This window comes from Anguilla anguilla, chromosome 4 (assembly GCF_013347855.1).
Source record: "Anguilla anguilla isolate fAngAng1 chromosome 4, fAngAng1.pri, whole genome shotgun sequence".
Taxonomy (NCBI): Eukaryota; Metazoa; Chordata; class Actinopteri; order Anguilliformes; family Anguillidae; genus Anguilla; species Anguilla anguilla.
In genome coordinates, this window is record NC_049204.1 from 32,580,474 (window position 1) to 32,606,104 (window position 25,631).

Consider the following 25,631-nt stretch of genomic DNA (forward strand, 5'->3'; position numbering starts at 1 on the left):
ACATTGAATTCCTAACTCACCATGACGATTCGCTGTTGTGAAGAAATGGTTCTTTGTATACAAGAAACTTTGAAGTCTTTTAGAGGACATTAAATCCTTCGTCTATTGCTACCTTGATATTGTTAGGATAAAGTGGAGAGTTCTATGAAGAGAAAAATCGTATTTTGGAAAAGTCTAACCATTAAAGTGTAAAAATATTTCACGCTCAAGTTTCAATTAAGTTTTATAGTTCATGCCATTATAAGAAGGGATGTGTGTTTGTGTGTGTGTGCGTGCGTGCGTACGTGTGTGGGTGGGTGTGTCCGTGTGTGTGTGTGTATGTTTTACACAGGGGTAATTAAAAGACTGTATAGTCCAAAATACAAGTCCAAAATACAAAATAGATAAAACATAGGCCTACTGTGTAAACGTATGCAACATTCTCTGGGCTGATTTAACACTGACGAATTTTCTGTGTATTATATAGGCTATACATGTCTACGTTTACGAATGCATGCTAAACGTTAATGTTAGCATAATTATCAGTCTGTATAATAGAGACGTTCAGAATGAAAGTTGAAAGAGACAATGACGTCAAGCAAATATGGCGCAGTAATATCCTTTCAGGTAGTTGTATATCACACTTGAGTTCACCCCGAAAGTGGGGTCAAATGAGGCTATTACATAAAGCCCATGTAACAGGAGAAAATACGTTTCTTAATCACATCGCTTTACAGTAATCACGACTTCTCAGTGATAAAATAAATTTCACATACCCTAAAACCTGACCAAATTGGGGCAAAAGTCCTTGGCGTAGGTACTTTTTTCTGACTTGTAACCCAAACAACAGCGCGGGTAATATTTATACGACCAAGCATGGTAGGTCAATGATTATTCAATAAATGAATCGTTAAGGAAATTATTTATTGAGCTGCATTTGCAAGCATTGCAAACGTACCGTTTGTATATATTTTACTTGTACATTTTCCACGACAATTTGGCAACAAATCTTATGCGTTTTGACAATACAATCATTTAGACTACGATTTATTCAAAATACTAACAAAAGTACAAGGTTGTTTGGTACATATACCGATAGTTCTGGAATAATTTTAATTAAAATTTTCGTAAAAATGTTATTCTTAACAAAAACACAAAATTGCTCACATTTATCAAAAATTGCAGTAATCATAATGAAAGCAATATAGGTAATATCAAATGCTGCAAGAATGCTACTGGAATTGTGGGCTTACTGAATGCACACATGTACAATTATATTCTGTACGAAATGCTTAAATTAATATTTTTTACAAACCAGTAGTAAACAATACAAAATATTTTCCCCAGTGACTTCAGTTTACAAAATTTCAGTTAACACAATACATGAAAACATCACCATTTACAATTGTACATAATCGTCCATTGAAACACTTTGGTTAAAAAATACAAAAAATTCCTGTTAGATTTAAAAAATAAATTAAAGAAATACTGAGACTGAAATACATTTACATAAAAAACAGCATCATGCGCATGATAAAGCAATACAAGATATCGCAGCAATATCCGCTATATATATATATATATATATATATATATATATATATATATATATATATATATACTTTCATTATGTGTACGTGCCCCAGTGCATTACGGAAAGGTGGCCAATAGTTTTTTTTTGTTTTTTTTTACGTCTATACATCCTCGGTATGTGGACAAAAACTGTTCTGGGTCACGTGCTACTTAGAATGCGTCCCTTGACTCAGTTTCTCTGTCGGACGGCCCGTCCGCGGGGTCAGGTGAAGACGAGCTACTTGGAGGGGTCTGAGTCCCACTCGCTCCCGAACTGTGACAAACGTACCACTCACTTAAATTTGCAGCTTGCGATGAGTGCAGGGATTCGGAGTGGCCAGAGGAAGTTGGGTCTCGACCCAAGTCCGAAGAAGGAGACACGAGAGATGGGGTCGAAGATTCGTAGCCCGAGCTCGGAGGTGGAGACTTGCAATGCACCTTCATGTGTTTTCTCAGGGAGCTCGGGTGAGTGTAGGATTTGTCACAACCCCTCACTTTGCAGTTGTAAGGCTTATCGCTGGTGTGCACGTGGGAGTGCTTTTTTCGATCGCTGCTGTTAGCGAAACGTCTATCGCATCCATCAAACTCGCATTTGAAAGGTTTTTCACCTAAAATAAGAGAAAAAGATAGGCTATGTGATTAAAAGGTTAAGTGATTTAAAAGTCATTCTTGTACATACACTACATTTTAAGCTTTGAGTTTTCTTTAACCAAATATTTGAAACATGGATATAAGACGTAAGTTCATGTTTTAGCCAATGGCTAAAGGTGATTTTATTTGGCGGCCTTCCTTTGGTGGGAAACAGCCAACGCAGTTATTAAATATAGCCTACTACCATGCATGCTTACTAGCCGGTTATTATCACTTACCCCCATTAGGGTGGTTATCCACATGTTGGTCATAGTGTGTAGTAGCCTACAGGTCTGCACATGTAGTGGGTTGTCTTTATACGTGTAGCTATATTTTTTTTTTCACTTTTCTGTGGAGCTCGTACACGTTCAGATATCTAATAGGCCAACTGCATTTTTTAAATGCATTATCCTAGCCACAAAATTTGCTGTTGAACATGTCAAGCATCAAATTTGACAAGCCACACTGGTGACTCTCCCTCAAAACTAAATTTGAATGAGTGGTATTCACTGCACAATGTGTTGATTGCATTACTGAAATTAATCGTAATCCACCTGAAGACAAGCATGTGCCAAGCGCTTATAAAAGCAGTCAGTAGCTGCTGTCTAATTACTGCTGCACGCCGAGGAACAATTTGACCTTCAGCTGTAGGGCTGAGACAGCCAATCAACGATATTAGTGTACTACATGCGAGCAGTAAGTAGGAGACCCCTGGGAGATCCTACCCATAAACGCAAAGCTTGCGCAGCGTCTTGAGTGTGATAACATGGTGCAAAATCGGTCAGGTTTCTAATTCACGGGGGTTTTTTAAACACACCGGGGCAAGGAAAAAAACTGCAAATACTCTTTCACAAAGCGAGAGAGAGAGAGAGAGAGAGAGAGAGAGAGAGAGAGAGAGAGAGAGAGAGAGAGAGAGAGAGAGAGAGAGAGAGAGAGAGAGAGAGAGAGAGAGAGAGAGAGAGAGAGAGAGAGAGAGAGCCTGTCACAACCTGAGGGACAGCGAGTAACCACCCAGCAAGAATTTAACCACCGTACAGATAAACTGTGTACAGTCTGTTACCTGTTCAAATTGTAACTGGTATAATTAAAGTTAGATAAGTGCTTTAATTAGTTACCATATCATTTTTTCTTATATTTCCTTTTGATTTCCTTTTTAAAATATATATATCATGCTTTGACAATATTTGCGGTATGCATTTCATGCCGCTAAAGCATATTGAATTGAAAGAGAGAGATAAGGAGAGGGGGGAGCGATGGTGAGAGAGAGAGAGAGAGAGAAAGAGAGAGAGTGTTACGATGTTCCTTTATGACCGCATCTAAACACTACCTTCAGCTTTACATTAATACAAGTACTTTCAAATATATCACTTATCTTTCAAATGAGACGAAAAAGCATTTGACAAAAAAAAAAATTGTCAAATGAGAGGATCTATGAGAATATCTGATTATATTTCAGAAAGTGACAATGTTTCTTCTACAAATACAATACCGATGCGAAATCGAATTGAAGTTGAACCCCTTGTGTCGGTGAATCAGCCGATTGTGATTTTTTTTTGTGAAATAAGCATAGCATTGGCTATCTATTTCCATTCATTACTGTTGTGTATGACATTACCTGCATTAAAAAAAATAAAAAATAAAATAAAAAATGATGTGGCCACTGGTTATGCAACAGACAAGCAGGTAAATATACAACATATTTTGATCGAAATCTGTTTCGACTTGTTGCTTGAAAAGGTAATTTTATATAAAACTTAGTAATATGATTGTACTTAGTGTTCATTCATTAAAGTTACAGTTGGCATAACGGTCTCAGGATAACTTGTGTTATCATGTGATGATAATATACTATAGATGCAGGTTTTATTTTGTGAATATATTTAATGCACACTTCACACGTTTTCAATAATTATTATTTTATAATTACAACAATAATCTACAAAAACGAGGACTAACCCACTGTTACAACTACAGCTTCACATTTACATGGAGACGTTGCCTCTGTGTTTAAATGTAGTACCTGTTATCTACAGACCGTTTAACCAACTCTTTCTGCATGTCCACTTTTGCAGTTAGTCAAACATTGACACGATCTGACCCTCAAAAACAAGCTTCAAGTGGGTGAAGAATCCTAGCAAATCACTGGAATCGTTCAGACCAATAAAATAGACTAATAAAATAGAAAACAGCGTTGTAACATTGTAAGTTGCAGCATGAAACGTTTTTCTTCTATTCTCAACCGAAAGTAAACCTTACCGAAGCTAGTCTATTATTACTGGCTGTTTTCATGAAACAAAGAGGAAGGTAAATTAGTTGATTGTAAGTGAATTTTAGAAAATTAAGATATTTAGTTAATGCGATTTAAAAAATAAAAATAGAAATAGATCTAATAGAAATGATTGGCAAGAGGAAACATAGGGGTGGCAACAACCGAAAAATATATTTTTATGCACCATTATCCTAGGTATGTTTGATTTTCTTGTTGTAAGACCGTGTCTGATTTTCTTTTACTAGATGCGTGGAAAAACGAACAAGCACTCTGCAAGCCTTGGGGTCGCAAATTCGTTTGCTTGTTCTACAAGCGCACACACGCAAGCGCGTTCTCTCTCTCTCTCTCTCTCTCTCTCTCTCTTTCTCTCTCCCTCTCTCTCTGCGTGTGTGAGAGAGGGAGAGAGAGAAAAATAGAAAGAGAGTATGAAGTATAGCAACAGTTAAAATACTGGAGGAAGAACGCGCATGAAATCACTGACCTGTATGGGTCCTTTTGTGGATCTTGAGGTTTTCAGATCTTGCGAATACTTTCCCACAGCCGGGAAACGGGCAGGGGAAGGGTTTTTCGCCGGTGTGTACTCTGATGTGATTTACAAGTTTGTACTTCGCTTTAAAAGGTTTTCCTTCTCGCGGACATTCTTCCCAAAAGCAGATATGATTTGCTTGCTCAGGTCCACCAACATGCTCGACTGTAACATGTGTAACAAGTTCGTGCATAGTGCTGTAAGTTTTAGAGCAAAGTTTTTTCGCCGCGTGCTCTGGCTCCAGCCACTTGCAAATAAGCTCTTGCTTTATCGGTTGCCTCATGTACCGAAAAAAAGCCCCGGGTCCGTGGGCGCTGAGATTCATGTTAAGATTCATTCCGCCGTAGCCGTGCAACGGAGAGCCAGTCACTTGACTCAAGTGATCAGACCGAACATACATTTCTCCTGGTATTCCTAACCTTATTTGTCCATTCAGTTCTTGGCCACCTGGAGCTCCGTTCGCTGGCGGTTCGTGATGGAGTCCAGGGAAGAGGGTATGGCTTCCACCGTTCGGATGATGACCATAGTATCCAGGATAGCTACCTGTTGTCGAAACAAACATTCCGTGATGAGAAGCTGTAGCAGGAGTTTGCTCGGTCAGCCCTGGCATGCCTTGAACTGTCAGATCTCTTCGAATGAGGAAATCCCTACCTGGCGACAATGCCTGGGCCGTATGAGACATAGAGTATGGGACTGTCGCAGGCTGGAGCGGCCCAAAAGCTCTCGTTTGACTGGAGACCACTTCACTGTGGCCTGCCATATGATGATTGTGGTGCTGATGGTGGTGAGGATAATGATGGGCTGGGCTGATTTTGAGGGCCGCGGAGTGCCCCATGTGTTCTGGCCCGAATGGACTCGGCCCCAGGCGGGGTTCTGCAGTAATCTCCCCAGGGTGCGTGTGAGCCATTGAATGTGGATGGCTGCTGAACCCCGGGATGCCTGTCACGCTCTGAGGGGTATGGTGGTGATGATGGTGGTGGTGAGCCCCTGCCAAGTCAACTAATCTCAGCGCCGTGCTCCGTTTGGAAAACGCGGTGTCCATCATAAAGTTTCCCAAAGTATCCACGCTCATTACTCCTAATTTTGGAATAACTTGACAGCAGGCAAAATAATAATGATGATGACAAATATATTTTAATAGCAATGAAAAAAAAAAAAACTTTCTAAAGTTCACAGCCTATCTCAGTGCCTACATGGAATCCCATTCGGTTGAGAGGCAGCAGCAGGACGCTTTGATATACTGAATAGAGATTCATGGTAGGCGCTGCAGCCCGCGGAGCTAAACAATGATGGAGCATTCTAATTGGTCGGAGCTCAATGATTGACGTCACTTGTGACAGTTTCCAATAAAGAAAAATGCTTTAGCTACACCAAGAAACCAGAGCGCCTGCGCTGACCTGAGACAATACAAAGAGGGAGAAAGTATATTTATTTATAACACTGAGAATACAATAATGCAGTAACCCCCCTAAACTTTATATATATATATAATTTTTAACTTTTACTTTTTTTTTCTTTTTTGTTTACCAATAATGGGGCATGATCAGTAACGTTTTCTCTCAGAGATCAAAATTTTTCAAGAAAATGTACTCTATCAGAGTTTATTTAACATCGACAATTCTCGTCTGCATTAGAAGACGAAATTAAAAAGCGCACAAATGAGTTGTCTTAAACATTGTAAGGCACAATTAAATATTACTAATTGTATGTGACTCTCTAAAACAATTTCAACAACGCTGAACAATTGAAAAATATTGTAAGACAGTCGTGGGTAGGTTTGAGTAGAAATGTGGCAAGGTGCGAGATTCTGCATATTCACATGAGAAACGGATACAGTAATTGGTGATTTCTGGAAGTTCTGCGCTTATTCCGAAAACACCCCCAAGCCCCTTTTCCTTCAGCTGCCCACCCCTCTTTTACTTTGCCATGGGATCCGTTTCTCTACATTTGTGAATAGATGAAACGTCGGCCAGTGTCCCAGAAACAGAAGTAATGGTAAGGGACCTGTTGTTATGATCCGAAGTAATATTGTTCACGTAGCTGTCAGATTCTGGCCCAGAGTCGGAACAGATGAAGAGCACAGGAGGAGGCACCTAATAGAGAATAAGAAGAGCAAGAAGAAGAAGACGCGAAGTAAAATACGGACGAAAACGATACAACAGGCCTAGGTTACGCGGCATACAGATGAGAAAGAGAGAGAGAGAGAGAGAGAGAGAGAGAGAGAGAGATAATATTTTAATTATTTGAAAGTAGATTGTTCACCGACACGCTTTCGGTCTAGTTGTATTAGCATCAGGCCAATGTCTTGTTGAAGTTAAGCCTTGGAAAATCATTTTTCAGTCAGAAATTCTTTCTAACATGGCTAGAAAGCCCATGTTTTCCCTCCAAATAAGTTGGCCAAAAATATGATTGTGGCATTACAGTGTGATGCTCTGATTCTGAATGTTTGCGAGTTGGAACAATGTCAAAAGTGCAAGCCGGCATTTAAATTGCCAAATGAAAACAGATTATAAAAACTGAAACCCTGAAAAAGTAATGTATTTATTTATTTATTACCTTTTACTGTAAACAAACGTGCCGTTAAAATAGTTTTTTATTTTATAATTTTTTTTGCTAGTCACCTGTCAGGCCTCAATGTTAAATCTATTGCATTTAAACAGTAGCATATTGCCGTTTACGAACATGACATGTCGTAGTCATATTTACAAAATCATTCGGTTTGTTACTTGAGCTGCATTGAAGAGCAAAGGAGCGATGCAGTAGGTATTCTTCTGATGTGGTTTACATGGGCCTAAAAAGTTTTGTCCACCTGAATGAACTTATTCTGAATGAAAAACGCTTCACAATAAACGAAAGTGTAAATAAACTCCCACGCACGCTCACGATAACAGTGACATTTTACCCCTCTCATTCATGTTTAGTGCTTGATACTTACTAGCGTTACCATAATATTACATTTACTAAGTCTGTAAATGTATTTGTATGCATTAAGCTAACATTACGACATGCACTCTAATATTATGCATATATATTTTAATGCAATTTGTTAGACTACTGTATATGAAAAATAACCTTACCGTCATTGTAAATCCGTGGATGTTGTATTCTGATGATATCACAGAGAGACTAATAAGACTCACTATGTTAACTGACCCCAAAAGGTCAAATAGTTGCTCTTAGATACGTGTCACATATCATATAAAATCTGCGAAAGCACTGGACGGATTATACGAGTGCCCATAGTAGTCAATCGCTGATTTGTTGGTCTCCAAGAACAATGCGTGGTGCTAAGGCAGGAAAACCACAATCCCCTTTGAAAGAATGTCACGCCAATATTTTACTACCTGCAGGTCAATGCCACGCAGTCTAACACGGTCTTCAATTATAATATTCAGCTTGTTCACTTCTATAGCTACTTGATTCAGTATGACCGTTCGCTTATATCAATGGCGTACGCCCTTTTTTCCAAGTCAGCTGGATACATTAGAGAGGGAAATATTTAATTATGCAATTTTCACATTTTATTGGACTCCTCGCATGTCCCCTGTTTTGAGTGGCAGGTTAATCACACGCATTTGAACGGGTCTTGTTTTTCAGATTTTGTTACTTTTTAAATTATTTTTTTTAACGGTGGGTGTCAATCATGAAAAAACAAACCGTACAAGTTTCCTAAATCCGTGCTCTACAGGTTAGGTCAGACAGCTAATTCGTGTAGAGCCGCACCTTTTTACCAATGACTAAATATTTAGTGGTTAATGCTGAATGTTTTATTCTTGGTAGCACCAGCTGAGACAAAGGATATATACGAATTAGAGATGAGAGGATATATTTATGTAGCCTACAACGCGTAGTATAACTGATCCCATTTATTTTCTCTTTAATGAGTGATATGAAAAAAATTGATGTTTTTATCCACGCTCTATGAACAAATAAGATGTACGATTCGTTTTACACAATTAATGTTTGAAGTGCAAGTCTAAACACACGACGTCTTACTGTAGACCGCGAACACATGATAATAAAGAGTGTCTGGAGAAATCCAATGGTTAATTCGGCTCAAATCCCCCATGGTGGAAAGGAAGTAAGGCAATGATGTGAATTTGGTTCTCTTGAGGATTTTTGGCGTAATTGACCTGTCAAAGGCCCTCGTTGACAACACCATATCAAACATGTCATGAGTAAGCAAACATCTTCTGAATTATGACATCCTAAAGATGTTTATAAAATAACAGTTGTAGCCTATACAACGTGAGTCGGGTCGCATATGTACTCTGCGAAGGCATCTGTGGAATACAAAGCGAAATTTACTTCCACTCTGAATATCTATTGGTTAAAAGTAGGGTGCCCTTTTTAAAGAAAAGACAATGATTTTATGCAATATAGTTCAAAATATTAAATATTAAAGTAGTTGCAATTAAAGTATTAATGAAGGCATTGTAATTCCATCCTGAGGTATTATATGTCATATATGATTAACAGTATAAATAAATAAATAAATAAATAATAGAAATTACAGGAAAACAAAATGTATTTTGCGGCCGCAAGTGCTGGACTGAAATTCCAGTTTAAAACGTTACATGAAACAATGCACTGTGAATTAACGAAGGATCACAGCATACATACTCTATGAGTAATTGATGCCGTAACTGAGAAAATAGCATACAAAGAACCGATGTTGTAGCCCGTTATTTCGCACAGGCGAATTGTCTGTTACCCCTGCATCTAAATGTATCGTAGATCTAAGTTAACAAAGCCATGTCCTTATTCCATTACAAATACAAATACGCAGCGTCTGTGGATGAACCCAGCCTGTCTTGTAGCGTCTTTTTTTGTTAAACCAACCTAAAATAGAGGTCACAAGTTCTGCATTCTCTTCTGCACGCGCGCCTGCCTTACCGGTATCCACCTGTTGAAGAGGTCCTCCAGATTTTAAACGCCTTAAAGTTGCGTTAAATCTATGCAAAACAAGGAAGACGTCAGTCCCGCGTCTCTTCTTTTTGGTCTTTCTGGAATGAGTTTAGGAATGTTAGAAGCGGGAACGACCAGCCAGGATGATATTTTAATGGCTTCTACGGCACATTGGTGCATGTGGCTTTGAACTCAAGCAGACTGTGTTTCCTGCAGAGAGCGCCGCAAATCTCACTTGATAACTTATACAACCCACAACTTTTTTATACTTCCAATTGCGGTGCATTATAACTCTCCCCCAAATATAACTAAAGTACGAACCACAACCTCAAACTATGTCCACGTTCCCCACAGCCCTCTGAGCAAAATAACCCTTAAGGGCAGATGTAGAAAATATTTAATGAATGCCCATGGAAGGTGGGGGGGAAATAAATGCGGAGCTAAACATTTCATTCACAAAAGCACGTAGCCCATTTACATTCGAAGTACATCGACTGAACATACCCCCCCCCCCCCCCCCCCCCCCCAAATTTAGGCAAATTAGAATTTTTATTTATTTAAAGTTTAGTTATTAGGTTCCCTGTGCATCTCAGTATGATATGGCATTCTAAATTCTAGTTTAAACACACGTTTGCACAAACACACGTCTGTGCAAAACAGGGAAACTCAAATAATAATAACATAATGTATGTATAGCTATAAAGACTGCGCTGCGACTTAATTGCTACCGCACAGTGTAAATGTTGACAAACGCATATTAAATTACTTGCTTCACCTATGCTATTGCGCACGTCGCAATAGGCTACGTCTTCTTCTTGGTGTGACCTGTGATTTTTCACGTGATATGTATGTAACACATGAATCAATTCTGGTTTGTGCATGGGACTCATTAAAATACGCAGCATTCGAGTTTTATTTGTAGCAAAAACATATTTAGGCAACATCAGATTAGGTCAGTACCTTGTGTGTGAATTACCGCACCATTTCAAGGCTGGCCCTGCGTGTTATGGCCGTTTATTGACATTTCTACCATGAAATTAACCCATCATTTGCAGGAGCTCAAAGTGCGACGTTGATAACTTGTTGATTAAGATATTGCCACATTATAGACCTGAGTATTGTATACTGATAAATCCGTTAAAAGCTACCGATTTCCTATTTCCCTTCTTCTGTGTCTATTGCTCGATTAGCACTTTACATGAAGCAGCATTCCCTTTGAGAAAGCAGCCCCAACAGGAATGCAAAGGAATAACAATGACAAGTTTACACTCAAACATTCTTTTGGCTGTGATAATGTATCATGTCAGAGAAAGCCACGTTGAAAATATATCAAATTATTACTATACAATTTTTTTTGTGTGGGTGGGGAAATGTAGTATATTTGGCCATTTATAGCACTGTATGGTATGCTGTTATGCATCAAGAAGTATAGCAAACGTTTCGGAAAGTTATTTACTTACTTTTTAGTCGAAAATAGTCTTGTGAACTTTCATTGTAGACTACGACATCGGAATGTTATTCTTTATTTAAAAGCGAAGAAATATTGACTGGATGGATACTGTGTGTACGTATGTTATGTTTTCAAAGCGTTGTTTAAAATATACTTTATGTATTACGGATGCACATTTCTTGACTTTTCTGCTGTTCAGCATGCAAACCAAAGTCTCAGTCAGCAACCTTACAATACCTGGGCCTGATGATGTGAACTGGCCAATAGGACTAGGGCTGGCGAACTGCGAGCTGTTATTTGGTATGTGTGTGTAAGTAGGGGGAGAAGGCATTCTCGAATGAGCACCCAGCAAGGGGCTCACGTGACACTTCTTCTATTTTCCCATTCATCAGGGGTGGACGGTGTTGTCTTTTCAATTCATTTATCTGCAGGAATGATTGCGACTATCAGTCTGGAGCTCACCGCCTGGCTGAGGAGGTGAAAGTTTCGCCACAGGAAGATAAACCGCAAAAGACAATATTGTACATGATTTGCGTTTGCAGTCGAGGAGAGGGAGTGGAGAAAATTCCTTTCCGCTAAAAATAAATAGAAATCCATGATCAGAGTTTGTCAAACTCGCACTGAGTAAACTCACACAAAAATCCTCCAAGCAAAAGCAGTGTTCAGAATATTTGCGCGTGCTTTTTGATTTTCCTCGCAGTAGTTTCAGTTACAGACTGAAGATGCTCTTGGATGCAGGATCCCAGTATCCTACCATAGGAGTGACTACGTTCGGCTCCTCCAGACATCACTCAACCGGAGAAGTCACAGACAGAGAAGTGGCTTTGGGGATAAATCCCTTTGCTGATGGGATGGGCGCTTTTAAAATCAACCACAGCACCCACGACCTGGGCTCTGGACAAACGGCGTTTTCCTCTCAAGCGCCAGGCTATGCCGCTGCCCTGGGACACCATCACCACCCCACCCATGTCAGCTCCTATTCCACCGCGGCTTTCAATTCCACTCGGGACTTTCTGTTTCGAAATCGGGGTTTCGGGGACGCTACGAGCGCACAGCACAGTCTCTTCGCCTCCGCAGCGGGAAGTTTTGCAGGGCCACATGGACACTCGGATGCAGCTGGGCACCTGCTTTTTCCGGGACTTCACGAGCAAGCGGCCACTCACGCGTCTTCCAATGTTGTAAACAGTCAGATGCGTCTGGGCTTTTCTGGGGACATGTACGGTAGAGCCGAGCAGTACGGCCATGTAACCAGCCCCAGGTCCGATCATTACGCTTCGACCCAGTTGCACGGATATGGCCCCATGAACATGAACATGGCTGCACATCACGGAGCAGGGGCCTTCTTTCGGTATATGAGGCAGCCAATAAAGCAGGAACTCATCTGCAAATGGATCGAACCAGAACAATTGACAAACCCGAAAAAGTCCTGCAACAAAACTTTCAGCACGATGCACGAGCTCGTTACACATCTCACAGTGGAGCATGTCGGGGGGCCAGAACAATCGAATCATATCTGTTTTTGGGAAGAGTGTCCTAGGGAAGGAAAACCCTTTAAAGCGAAGTACAAACTTGTAAATCACATCAGAGTGCACACCGGCGAAAAACCGTTCCCGTGCCCGTTTCCTGGCTGTGGGAAAGTATTTGCTCGGTCGGAAAACCTCAAGATCCATAAAAGAACGCACACGGGTAAGTATTAGGCGGCCATTGGTTCGTCTCCTTTGATTTTTTAGGCTAGGTAAATCTATTAATCCATAAATTTCCATAATTGGCGCAGAAAGTGTAAAATATACAATTTGTTTCCGTATATCAGATATGAAATATGTATATAAGCTGCATTAGTCTTATTCAGCAACTTGATCGTGTTAATTTACCAATATAACTGTTTTTTATAACTGTTCAGCTTCATCGATATTTAATATATAGCATAAATTAAACTTGCAAAATCATGCAAACATGCAAAAATCGTGAATTATAAGTAAGCAAAAAATTATAGGCTGTAACATAGGGCTGAACAAGCTAAGTCTGTGTTTTCCCATCTTTGTGAATGTTCTAACCTTTATCGCCGAGTATCAGAACTGAAGAGAGTAGCCTACACTTGTGATCCCATGTTGAAAACAAAGTAATAGATATTGCAGAGCTCCAAAAACATTTCTATGTATTTTCTTGGAGATTTACTGGAACTACACAATTTGTTTTGTGGCAGGTGAAAAGCCATTTAAGTGTGAGTTTGATGGCTGCGACAGACGGTTTGCGAACAGCAGCGATCGTAAGAAACACATGCACGTCCACACGTCTGACAAACCCTATCTCTGCAAAATGTGCGACAAATCATATACCCATCCCAGCTCTCTCCGAAAACACATGAAGGTAAAAATTTATGTTTTTTATGTCAAACAATTATTCGAGGGCTAAGTTTATTATTATTATTATTATTATTATTATTATTATTATTATTATTATTATTTCAACACTAATTTGATGGTGTTTTTGCAATAAACTGGTAATAAACTGTTTTGTTTACGAAATAGATTTTAATTGTACAATGAATATTCCGAAATGTATTAATATTCGTAGCTATAACATAACAAAATACGTCTGGGACATCTAACTGTTTATTGTTTAGATAATCCATGTGATTTATAAGTACTTAAATTACAATTGTTAAAACTGGAAGAGTATTTTTTTATGCGCTATCTTAACAATTAATTGAGTTATGTTGCGCCATAGTGTGTGTCCACAATATTTTAGTTGTTGCTTTTCTCATAGTTGCTGTTTATTCGTTTTTGTTTGCGATTTCCTTTGGTTTTAACAAACATTGTTTATCAGAACGGGCATTCGGAGTGTGATTTTGACGATTTTAATAGCAGTAAATAAGAACGCATTTTGCAGAATATCCCATAACTTTGAGAAAGTGTAAAAAATAAAAAAAACATTCCAAGCAATGTGCTTCTCTATGTGTCCCAGGTTCACGAGTCATCAACACAAGGATCACAACCGTCACCAGCGGCCAGCTCAGGGTACGAGTCATCCACGCCACCAACAATCGTATCTCCGTCTACAGAAAACCAGAACAGCAGCTCCATATCCCCAGCATCTTCAACAGTGCATCACACGACAAGTCACAGCGCCCTGTCATCAAATTTTAATGAATGGTACGTGTAAAATATTTTTAAAAAGACTGCAGAAATAGGACTGCTTGAAATCAAAGACTTAAAAGCCAGCCTATCATTGTGGACCGAAAAAACAAGGAAGCCAAATTTTTTGGTAAACGACGGTATATCCACGAAGTGAAAGCAATGCTTGGACGAGGTACATGGCCGACTGAGAAGTTAAAATGTTTTTTTTTTTTTTTTTTTTTTTTTTTTTAAAGACTGCACACATCTCGAATTGCATGCTATCTGCGGGGCGCGGTCTGGTTTTGTACATAAAGATTTACTAGTTTAAATATGTAATATTTTATTTTGTAAATAGTTATATCACAGTTTAAGGGAATTTGTGAAAATGTGGTCCCTACATTTATGGAAAATGAAATGGTTTTAAAGAATAATGCGATGAATAGTCTTGATTGAAAAGAGTGTTATAGTTAATGTGTACCAAATGTGAATTACTCAGTATTACTACAGTCTACACGTCGACCTAACCGACTATTAGTATTAATGTGCTTTTGTATACAGTGCAAACATTTCGTCTCAAGTCCAGTCTAAGTAGCACAGTAAATTGTTGTTAATGTCATGTCGATAAATCGTATAGTGAAAGCCTGAAACTCCGTGTCAATCTGTTTATGTACGAAGTGGTAAAAAGATTAAACTATCTGTTCATTGCCTTGGTAATTGCAAGAAATGAATATATGTATATAACTCAATTTTCCATATTTATCCGCATGTAAAGGGCCGGTATCACATGTTAGAAATGATCGGTATTTATGGAGAAATGCGTTCGTATGTAAAATTTAGTTTACACAATTGTTTGGTTACTTTTCGTACAGTATTAAAGACTTAAAAACAAAATAAAATGAAATGAATTCAATATTTTTTCCCCCTCAAAAACAGTTATTCGTGAACCAAATGCTTGCTTGGGATTAAGGGAAGCATAAAGATACACATTTGATGGCTGGAATTACAGAAATCCCGTATTATAGGCCTACTTGTATGGTTATAATTGAATATGTCTCTCACACGTTAGAACCTTGCTTTTCTTCTGAATTTCACAGTCGATATATACATTTAACTTATTGTTAGTTATATTGTATTACTTATTTTGTATAAATGTAATATTTTTGTTAGGGCCACTGTTGCCAGTATTTCCGTAGACACACGTAGGTAGGCAGTTACTGATTGGCGGTACAAAATGTGAGAGACACGGGACTTTTGCATTGTACAAGAACTCCTACAGCAAAAGCATTATATGTTTAATTTCATTTGCGTTTGTACGGTTCTCTTGCTAAATTGTGGGGGGCCATTTTATTGGAAAATGTCTAATCCAATAAATCTAGAATAATGTTAGGGTCATTTGATTTTTATTTCTGTCCTTTATGTATCCACAATCGACCTCAAATTCATTAGCTTACCCATTGTAACACAGGAACAAAAATAAAAATGGGAAGGTTATGGAAATTAGATTACATCTTTTCAGTAACCGATAAACGCCTGCTTCTTGAAAACAAATTACGTTTCATGTTCTTTGTTTTGATAGATTTGTAACAATACTAAGACCTCTAACTTAGCTACGGTTGGAATAACCGTTCAGCTTTGTTCCTCGTTGCCGCTTGCTTGACCGCCCCATTAGGCAGACATCACATCAACAGACCTCGACAGCGATCATGAGCTTGGTTAACACTGCTAGTAGGCGAGTGCTGACACAGTATAGCCCGTTATGTGTGTGTGTGTGCGTGTGTGTGTTAAGTGCGTGTTAAGTGCGTATATGTGTATAACTTATGTCCATTTGAGACACTTACATGAATGTTTGTGAATGTAAAATAATCCACTGTAACTCGTGCTTATTGTCAATTTCCCAGAATTTGTTTTTAATACTGTTGGGTCAGCGCGCAATTTTAACAGAGGCAATTTTAACATTCGAAACATCACTATTTATGCGTCAGTAATTCATTTAAAGAAATAATTTAAATTACGATGTCCCATATGATTTTGTGTGTGTGTGTGTGTGTGTTATTTCAGCGCTCGTGTGTAAGTGTTTGGATTTGTGGGAAGCGCATGCGTTCGCACGTGTAACTAGTAACGACATTATGACGTGTGTTTACAGAACAGATGCAAGAAATCTAACAATGTTGACCAGTATCAGAAACAATTGCTTACTTCTTGTTTTGTTTTTCTTGGACTACAGCGTTTTGCTTTAATCATACTTTGAGAACGATGTAAATACAATCTCTCTCTCTCTCTCTCTCTCTCTCTCTCTCAAAATTGTTTTAAGTCCTGAGGGCCACCGATTAGGATTTCGCTATTTATTTCCTTAAGTATTTAATATGACTCTAGAAAATATGAACGGGTTATTCATGTGTCTCGGAGTTGGGTGGGATTGGTGGGGGGGGGGGGGGGGGGGGGGTTAGCAGTTAGCTACCAGTTACCGGTAGTTTTAAGTGCATGGTATCCTTAAATGCGATCATTACGCTTTCTTTTCAGTAAACCAGGCTTGATTCTTGATTCTTCGTTGTCCCCGTTTCCTTTCTTTAGCAGCTGATGCATAACCACGTTTTAAAGGGCACTTTGCATTTATTGTTGCTACTTACAGTGGAGAAATATCAAAACGGTGTTATCGTACAGTATTTACAATTGACCTGCGACACGGTTATTATTATTATTATTATTATTATTATTGTTGTTGTTGTTGTTGTTGTTGTTGTTGTTGCTGCTGTTTACGTTGTGTTTTTTTTTTTTTTTTTGGGGGGGGGGGGGGGGGGGGGAGTGGGGAAGGGATTTTGAGTTACGACTCCAAAAAAGCTAACTTTATCTATTTCACCTGGATGAACATGTTAAAAATCAAATAATAAATAATCAAAAAGTCAAAAATATGATTATGGATATGAGTTGTAGGCTGTATTTTCACACCGGCAAAAATAAACATAATTAATATTATAGGCTACTGCTACTACTACTACTATTAGGCTACAACAACAGCAATAATAATAATAATAATAATAATAAAATCAAAAGTTTAGATTCAGTGCCTAGTTTCATTTAAAGTTTACTTATTGAATAATGTAAGCTTTTGGGTTCGCGATTGTGGCGGGGATCGAAGATAGTATAATATGTATGCTTTCCTTGCACTTGCTTGCAAATAGAAGACTAAGTCAGTGGTTTGGTTTCAGTTATCACATATTCATATTCGTTTATATTATTAATTTATTGAAACTAGGGCAGACAAATTTCCAGTGATGCACGTGCGCATGGACCGAATTGTATGCTGCTATATTATTTTTCGACGAAGAACCGAAATATATGTCAGGTTTGAGTGTGTGTGTGTGTGGGGGGGGGGGGGGGGGGGGGGGGGGGTTCTCTACGTTAAAAGCGACCAGTCTCAATCGGCAACGCCTGTATTGATGCAATATGGACCACAGTGAGCTTGATGAACAACCAAATGCTTACACATTTTCTGCTGTAGTTGCACGTGTTGACCCCTGTATTTGGCAGCGACACTGCAGTGCAGCTAGAAACTGGGATTGAAAGCTGTAACGTGCCGTATGATTTACTGAATGCCCACTCCTGCCCGTCCCCTGATCCTCGTGTGTATCTGTTATGCGCAGTGTTAGCAAACTTAATAAGAGAAACATTTGCTCTGAAAATTGATCTATATACGTCATCAGTATAGAAGCATATTGGTAGCCAAAGGTTCGCTAAATACTGACATGCACTGAAATATAAAGGCAGTGTTATCTACTAGCCTATCCCCGTTACACGATTAATGAATATCATATTTTCATGCAAACGTTTCGTAGGTGTCAGGGAATCTTTGACACGGGAGCAAACAAAATGTTATTCTGAAGCATCACTCAATAATTCGTTTAAGCGACTGTTTTAATGAATTTCTCTATATCGATTTATGAAATGGAGACATGCGATTGAAAATGATAATTTCATTAAATGAGATGTAATTTCGACATGGTTCGTGGTCTAGGGAATGCAAATAAGTAAGCCGTGGTATTAATCAGCTTTCGACATGTCAGTAACCATCCAATTTTAACATTTCTTGCCTTTCTCTGGTGTGAAAACGTCTTTGAAATTCCATACTACGACGTTTGGAATGAGCTTAGATAAAGATGACGTTTTGTTGCACTCGTTTTAAGTGTTTGCTGCAGGCCTACCATGCAGCTGTTGATCTGAGACGTCTGTGTTTTTGTTCTCCCCAGATACAAAAGTAGCCCCGTTTATAATATATAGCTCTTTATATATATATATATATATATACACACACACACACACACACACACACATACACACACACATGACCTTTGGCTGACTTCGAAACTGTCGAATAGGGCTGTGCAACTGAGGATGCAACAGAGGCTGAAAGGCTAACCAAAATGCACAGCTGCAACATTAAGAATTCCGCCAAGTGCAACAGTAGGCTACATGTCGTGAACGCTCCGGAGCCCAATAGATAGTCACTATTTAGTTTGTTCGTAAATCTCGACTTCTGAGAAAAAAGACATGGGTCAATCTGTCTTTTACTAATGACATTGTAAACCTGACGAATGATAGGAATGCACTTAACATGTAGACATACTCTGCTAAATTACTTTATAATTCAGCGGAACGTGAATTCATTTTGACTGTTGTATGAATGCTGCACTCCCTGAATCGTTAATAAATGTTATAATCATTCAACAAGCAATATTTCCACTGTTTCATTTTCAGTTCTCAGAACATCGGTGTTCTTAGACTACTTATTTAATTGTATTGTTGACATGTACATGGGTGATTGGCTAGTAAAAAACGGAATTTTAATGCAACTCGTGTTAGGTGTAACTTGATTTGTTCCCAGGTTAAGCATTTTAGGATGTTTTAACTTTTCATTTTTAAGCAAAGTACAGTGGCTTGACCGTCTAGAACTGATCATGAGATATCGTACACAGAATTGCATGGACCTTCCAATGATATAATAAAGTTAAATAAATAAGTGTAATTACATGTACTTACATGTGTAGCAACTGACTGAGCATGCCAAACCATCTTTGTTTACCCCTTCCGTCCGAAACTAATCCGTAGCCTAAAAAAACAGCCAAACACACAGACACACACACGCACAAAATATGAGTTACTGAAATATGTATGCTGCTCGGCTTATTTGCTTGATTTTTTTTTTCCGATATCACGTCTCCTTAATAACCAGGATTAAAGGTAGCACTGGGAAGCCATCACATTTGCCGAAGATTTTTGTTTTCTTTCGATTTCTTTTGATTTACTTGATCTGTAGGCATGCGTGGGTAGCTATGTTTTGCAATAGGCTACGTTAACCACACGTGTAAGAATATTTTATAAACATACGACTAATTTCAAGACCGTGAACGTTCAACTATAATAATAACTAATAAGTTATAGTCCACATTCTAAACTGTGTGCATTGATTCCGCTGCTATAAAGTTACTCGTCGTCGAATATTTGTCCTAAGCTTTGCATGACCGTACAGTTTACAGATTTAGCAAACGTCTTTAGCCAAACTTACCGCATTTAACGTGACTAGAAAACCACTTCTAGAGCTAGAGGTAGGTAAAGCAAAATCACGAGTGATCGTAATGATGCATTCTTTGCATTCGTTGTGGCAGCCTGGCGTGCTACTAAGTTTATAGCACAGAGATTTGTGGAGGTGCTGACATGTCTATGCAGCCGTGTTCCCTTGACGTGTCGCTAAATGGGGTCATACCAATTAGTTGTTTGCGACTGGGAAGACTTCCCCACTACGCCACTGTTATTCCCTGTGGTTTTAAAACAGAAAATAAAGTAATTCTCTCGTGAAAAGTGGCAGTTTGTAAATCTGAACCAAACAACAAAACCCACCTCTTCTCAATTTTCAAGAATATAAACGAATCAAATTTAATTGTAACGTGATATTTCACCATTACGTCATGTGTGCATGTGCACGTGTGTGCATTTTTATATACAATCGTATATTTTATGCATTTATATGTAAAATTTTAAAGTTAATGATGAGCAATGATTGTAAAATGTCATCATTACATTATACATTAGGACCAAATCAGAAAATACACACAAAAAAACACAAACATATGACGTCCATATGCACATACCTACATGATGGCTTTGATAATATTCGATTTTGACCTATAAATTGATCTATTCCATCTATTATTTCATAAAATGTTTTACAATGCAGTACAGTTTGATATATCTGGCCTTTAGGTATTAGAGCTGAGAAAACAGTATAGTCATTACTAGCTTCCCGGATTTAATCTATTAAGATGGGTAGCAGTTTATTTACATGTCAAGTAAGAAAGCAGCTTGCAGACATCTGTTCTTTTAATTGCATCTCCTCAGAATAATAAATGGTAATATCTGGTTGTGAAGCATTTGCTGGGAGCCCTCAGACAATACAGTGTGTGTGTGTCTGTGTGTGTGTGTTTTAATATTTGAAAACATTATAGGATACGTATATTGCATATGGCAGACGTACATTTTTGCGATACAGGCAATTAGGCTATTTGTTGCCATATCGCGTATTCATATTCGTTTCGGGATTCATGCTAGATAAAATCTATATCCGCATTATTCATTCATGTTCCAAAATGGATGTAGATACTCCCAAGACCCTTAGACGTTGAGTTTTGTTTTATGATTATTTTACCTCGAGTAGCAGTTACCTCAAGTGACAGCTCAGACATATAGATATAATAGCCTAGGTAAGAATGACAATAATACATACATTGCATGCATTTCCTTTTGAAATATTTATAGTAATTTTTCTCTTTTTAATCTAAATGTGTACATAATAGCCTACTTATTTATTTATTTCATTTATTTGGGAAAGTCTTTTGACTTTAAACCCCAAAGCAACATGTTCAGTGTTATATAAACTCGTACAAAGTTTATATGAGTTCACTATGGCCTTAAATATACGTTACATGTTAAGTCTGATTCCGCTGAAGGATAGATCAAGGCATGGTATTTGTAAAAGCTTAATTATCTTAATTATTATGTAACGTATTAAGTTATCTTGCACACGATTCATGTCACATTTGAATACGACAAACTAATTAAAATAGGTTGACGGAAACCTATTTCCAATTAACATAATCATTGACCTCATTAATATTGTGCATTGAACCACGAAAGGAAACTTTTCCCCCCATTTTGTAATTAGATACTGGATCTATTTTTGCCTTATCCACGAATCCTTGCATTTATTCACACGATGAACAGGCTAAAGAAAATATATATACATATACGTACATATGGTCCATATTGTACTCATATGTGTGTGTGTGTGTGTGTGTGCGTGCGTGCGTGCGTGCGTGCGTGTGTGAATACATTGATAGTGGGGTATGAAATCACTATTTTACTCCACCTGTTTGGGGTTGCAACTGAAACAAAGCAGGTTGGTGCATTAAGGTTTGATGACCCTGCAGTCGAAGGTCACTGAGCACGTTTAGTATTGGGCCATAACGGATGTGAAAGTGCTTTACAATAGCACGTGGGGTTGTGGGGTACACATAAGGGGGACTTACAGCTGCTTGCGAACTGACCCAGAGCCACAGCATTGTGTGTGTATGTCTGTGTGTGTGTGTGTGTGTGATGAACTACAGGTCTGACACATGGGCATTCACAGTGCACAAAAAAACAGAAAATATTTTTTTAACAAGATGGCAGCTCAATGATAAGAAAGACGAGACTGGTTTGTTTGACTGAAAATGTTCTTGTTTTTATTTAATCCCTAGTTTTGAAAAAATAGGTAGTCATTAAATTGAAGAAAAAACTTAAAGTGCTTCTTGCAAATTTATTACAATGGGATATTTTAAACAGGACAAACATGTTTAAGTTGAAAATGATATGTTTTAGTGATAGTACTGATACAGTGGCCCAATATTATCTTAGAATCAGAGCTTGCGTCATTTCTTTAGCTTTCCCAGAGGGGGGTGAGGGGTGGTAGTTTGGGCAAAATCCTCATGAACACCATTGATAACCCAAGACAGTGGAGGGGTATTGAGGGCACATCTAAACTGTCCATTTAAAAGCCATCTTTGCTTTATATTTATTTATTTTTGCTTAGTAAGGCTACAAAGACAACCAAAGACTCAGTCTTGCTTCTTCAGAAACCTCCATTAATCTGTTCATGTCTGAAAGAAGAAATTGTACATATAAATTGAAGTACACTGGTTGTGTACGTCCAGCTGTCTTTAATTGTGTGAATTTGGTTGTTATACGGAAAACGTAAGTGGCAAAAAAAAAAATAAACATTAAATATACAAATACTTTTGTGTAAACCAATGTTGGGATTCACACGTAATGTTTGATAGCATTAATGGTCAGATCCTAGATCCAGTATAGATTGTTTTCATGATCTAACAGGTCTATTGTGGTGGGATCATTTTATCGTTGTGTATAAATTGCTGACATTTTCTTTGAAATGGTCAATTCGTCAAAGGAGCACAGACCACCTTGTATAAAGCCAAATGGTTTCATGATAATGTACACAGAATTGGAAAGCGCTCTGGAGGCTAAATGGTTTCTCTCTGCCTGTACACCATGTTGAAACTGATTACTTTTCTTTGCCCACCACATATAGATGCACATACACAGGCGCATACCATGGACACACACACGTGCACAAATACACTCACATATGCACGCGCATGCACGTACTCGTGCATACATGCATGCACACACACACACACACACACACACACACATACATGCACGCACACACGCACACACGCACACGCACACGCACGCGCATACACATACTGTCGTCAGTGAAGTCACTTCTTGGACAGAGACTGAGGTCTTGGCCGGACCAAAATATGTAATGTCTCCTTTTTATCCTGGCAAATTAGCTGCCGTCTTGGAGGCGGCTCTTCTTCTTCCAAACAAAGCTGTTCCTTTAACAGATACTGCATAATGAACAGCTGCACATTTGAAGAGGGAAAAATAAACTATTGGATAGTATATTTGAGGAGTTGCTATTTGTCATAAGTTGAAAGCTTGTCAATGTTTAGCCAAACTGGCTGTGATTGGAAGCAGTAGGGTTGAGTTGTAACCAGAGTACGAGAGAGAACAAAAAGTGCCAAGAACTATAATACATAAACACATAAATAATATAACAAAAATGTGTGTGCGCATGCGTGCAGATTTGGAAAGGCCTTTGGAGGAAAAATAGTTTCTCCCTACCGGTACACCGCATTGAAACTGATTACTTTTTGCCACATATACTCACACAGGCGCATACCATGGGCACACACACACACACACACACACACACACACACACACACACACACTCTCTCTCTCCCTCTCTCTCTCTCTCTGTCTCTTTCGCTCTCACACACACACACTCTCGCTCACTCGCATGCATACACATACACCACATGTGGTTGCTCTTTAAGTCATATTACCACAAGCTCGTGAAATACTTTGAGATAAGAAATAAATGTGTGATGACTTGTGTACATACAGCGAGAAAGCTGCGGAGCAAGGCTTTTAAACATTCAGTATTCCTCAGGCTGCCATTGCAAGGCATCTTCTGTGGGTTTTTGGGCACCTTGTGTGAGGTCTGGGGCATTTTCTGTGGGTTTTGGGATCTTCAAGTAAGCATTAGCAAATGTTTCCTTGCACCACACTTCATTTATTAATATCTCTTCATGAGTTAAAGTGTTAATCTGTCTGCTGGTCTGATGGCAGATTTTAAGGCTGGAATTTAAGGCACAGATGATATTGCCATTGGGCTCTTGAAGAGGATACTTGGCATGAACTGCTTCCAAATATACTCAGTAGTATAAATGAGTAATTTCCAAGCTGCCTAAGTCACCCTGGAAAAGGGAATCTACTAAGTGAATAAACAATCTAATTGAAACCATCCTAAATGAAAGAAGTGGGTAATTCTGGTGTGATTTTCTATCTGATTAATGGACTTGTACCATTTGCTGTCCTTTTCCAGTTTAAACAGATGAATATGCTAGTGAACTTATTCATTATATCATATGAAAATAGTTTTTATACTGAATGACTTTCCATGTAATGACCACAAATAATCCACCAAGAACAAATGCAGGTAAAAAAGCCGTATTTACTCAGCAGGGATTTTATTGTGCTAGAGACAGTTCTGAAGTGATATCATTTTTCACGTACATGGTACATGCTGGTATAGTATCAATCTACTTTAAACTGTTGTTGGACCTCCTTGAGACGTTCTATATTGTCTGCATGCTATGGAATCATAAAGCTGAGCTTTTAAATAAATATCCCAAGCTTTCCTGTGTCAAGCAGTTACTGCTAAAATACTGTAAGCATTATCTCACTCTGGGGACACCTGTATCAGTTTTCTGTCAGCCGTTCTGTCATTTCAGAACAGTATTTTAATATTATATAGCCAATTTATGAACTAAACATGTATAATGCAAAACAATGGGATACTGACAATTACATACTATTACAATATTGTAGACGCTTTTAGTTTAAAATTGTGATGACTTAGAAAAATGGTATTTAACATGCTAAAAATGAAATTATTATAATTTTGAGTTACATTTATAACAATAATAAAATAAGCTATGCATAGTATTGTATATTATGCAACTATATTAAACATGTTAAGCTAATATCATTGGAGCAAACACAGACAAAAAGCATGCTTTAATATTAAAGGGGTGTTAAATATGCAAAGAATAAATGAAGCAGTAGGAATGTATTGCAAGTTAGCACTTATTACACTTCTTGTAGTCATCAGGTTTCATATTGTTCCTTTAAAAAGTTGGTTGAGTGTACTTTACTGCATTCCAACACATAATCTTTCCGAAGCTGTTTAAAAGATGTAAATATATAACTTTTCATCCAGCCAAAGGTCTATTTTGGTCTAGTTTGAACAATACAGAAGCTATGTAGCCCTTTTGTGCTTTCATTTTCGTCCTGAGTCTCAGTTTCTTTTTATTATTGAACTTGTACCACTCTCATGCATTAATTAATTCAGTGTCATTTATCATTTCATCTCATGTTACACATCGGATAGTTGAGCCGTTTAATTATTATGGACATTGTATACTGTTCTCATTCTTTGCCATTACATGTTAAAACATAAGCTGCAAACTCATACAGGTAAGTTGCAAAGGCAGGTTGGTTT

The 25,631-nt window shown here is 38.2% G+C and overlaps 2 protein-coding genes across 5 annotated transcripts; one reads left to right on the plus strand and one right to left on the minus strand.

Moving 5' to 3' along the window:
* Nucleotides 1-882: 882 nt before the first annotated feature.
* On the minus strand, nucleotides 883-10,358 carry zic4 (zic family member 4). 4 transcript variants are annotated; one of them, XM_035414978.1, is made up of 3 exons: nucleotides 9,873-10,358; nucleotides 4,932-7,069; nucleotides 883-2,159 (listed from the first exon to the last, which is right to left on the minus strand). In XM_035414978.1, exons 2-3 carry the CDS (start codon nucleotides 6,046-6,048, stop codon nucleotides 1,723-1,725), a joined length of 1,554 nt encoding a protein of 517 aa, XP_035270869.1. In that variant the 5' UTR covers nucleotides 6,049-7,069; nucleotides 9,873-10,358; the 3' UTR covers nucleotides 883-1,722. The 4 variants fall into 4 exon arrangements, with proteins under 4 accessions (XP_035270869.1, XP_035270868.1, XP_035270867.1 ...); XM_035414977.1 differs by having other exon boundaries at nucleotides 8,054-10,358; XM_035414976.1 differs by having other exon boundaries at nucleotides 4,932-7,140; nucleotides 8,054-10,358.
* A 1,314-nt stretch (nucleotides 10,359-11,672) lies between these two features.
* Nucleotides 11,673-15,947, plus strand: zic1 (zic family member 1 (odd-paired homolog, Drosophila)). Its single transcript, XM_035414980.1, has 3 exons — nucleotides 11,673-13,020; nucleotides 13,538-13,701; nucleotides 14,299-15,947. Exons 1-3 carry the CDS (start codon nucleotides 12,057-12,059, stop codon nucleotides 14,494-14,496), a joined length of 1,326 nt encoding a protein of 441 aa, XP_035270871.1. The 5' UTR covers nucleotides 11,673-12,056; the 3' UTR covers nucleotides 14,497-15,947.
* The last annotated feature ends 9,684 nt before the right edge of the window (nucleotides 15,948-25,631 follow it).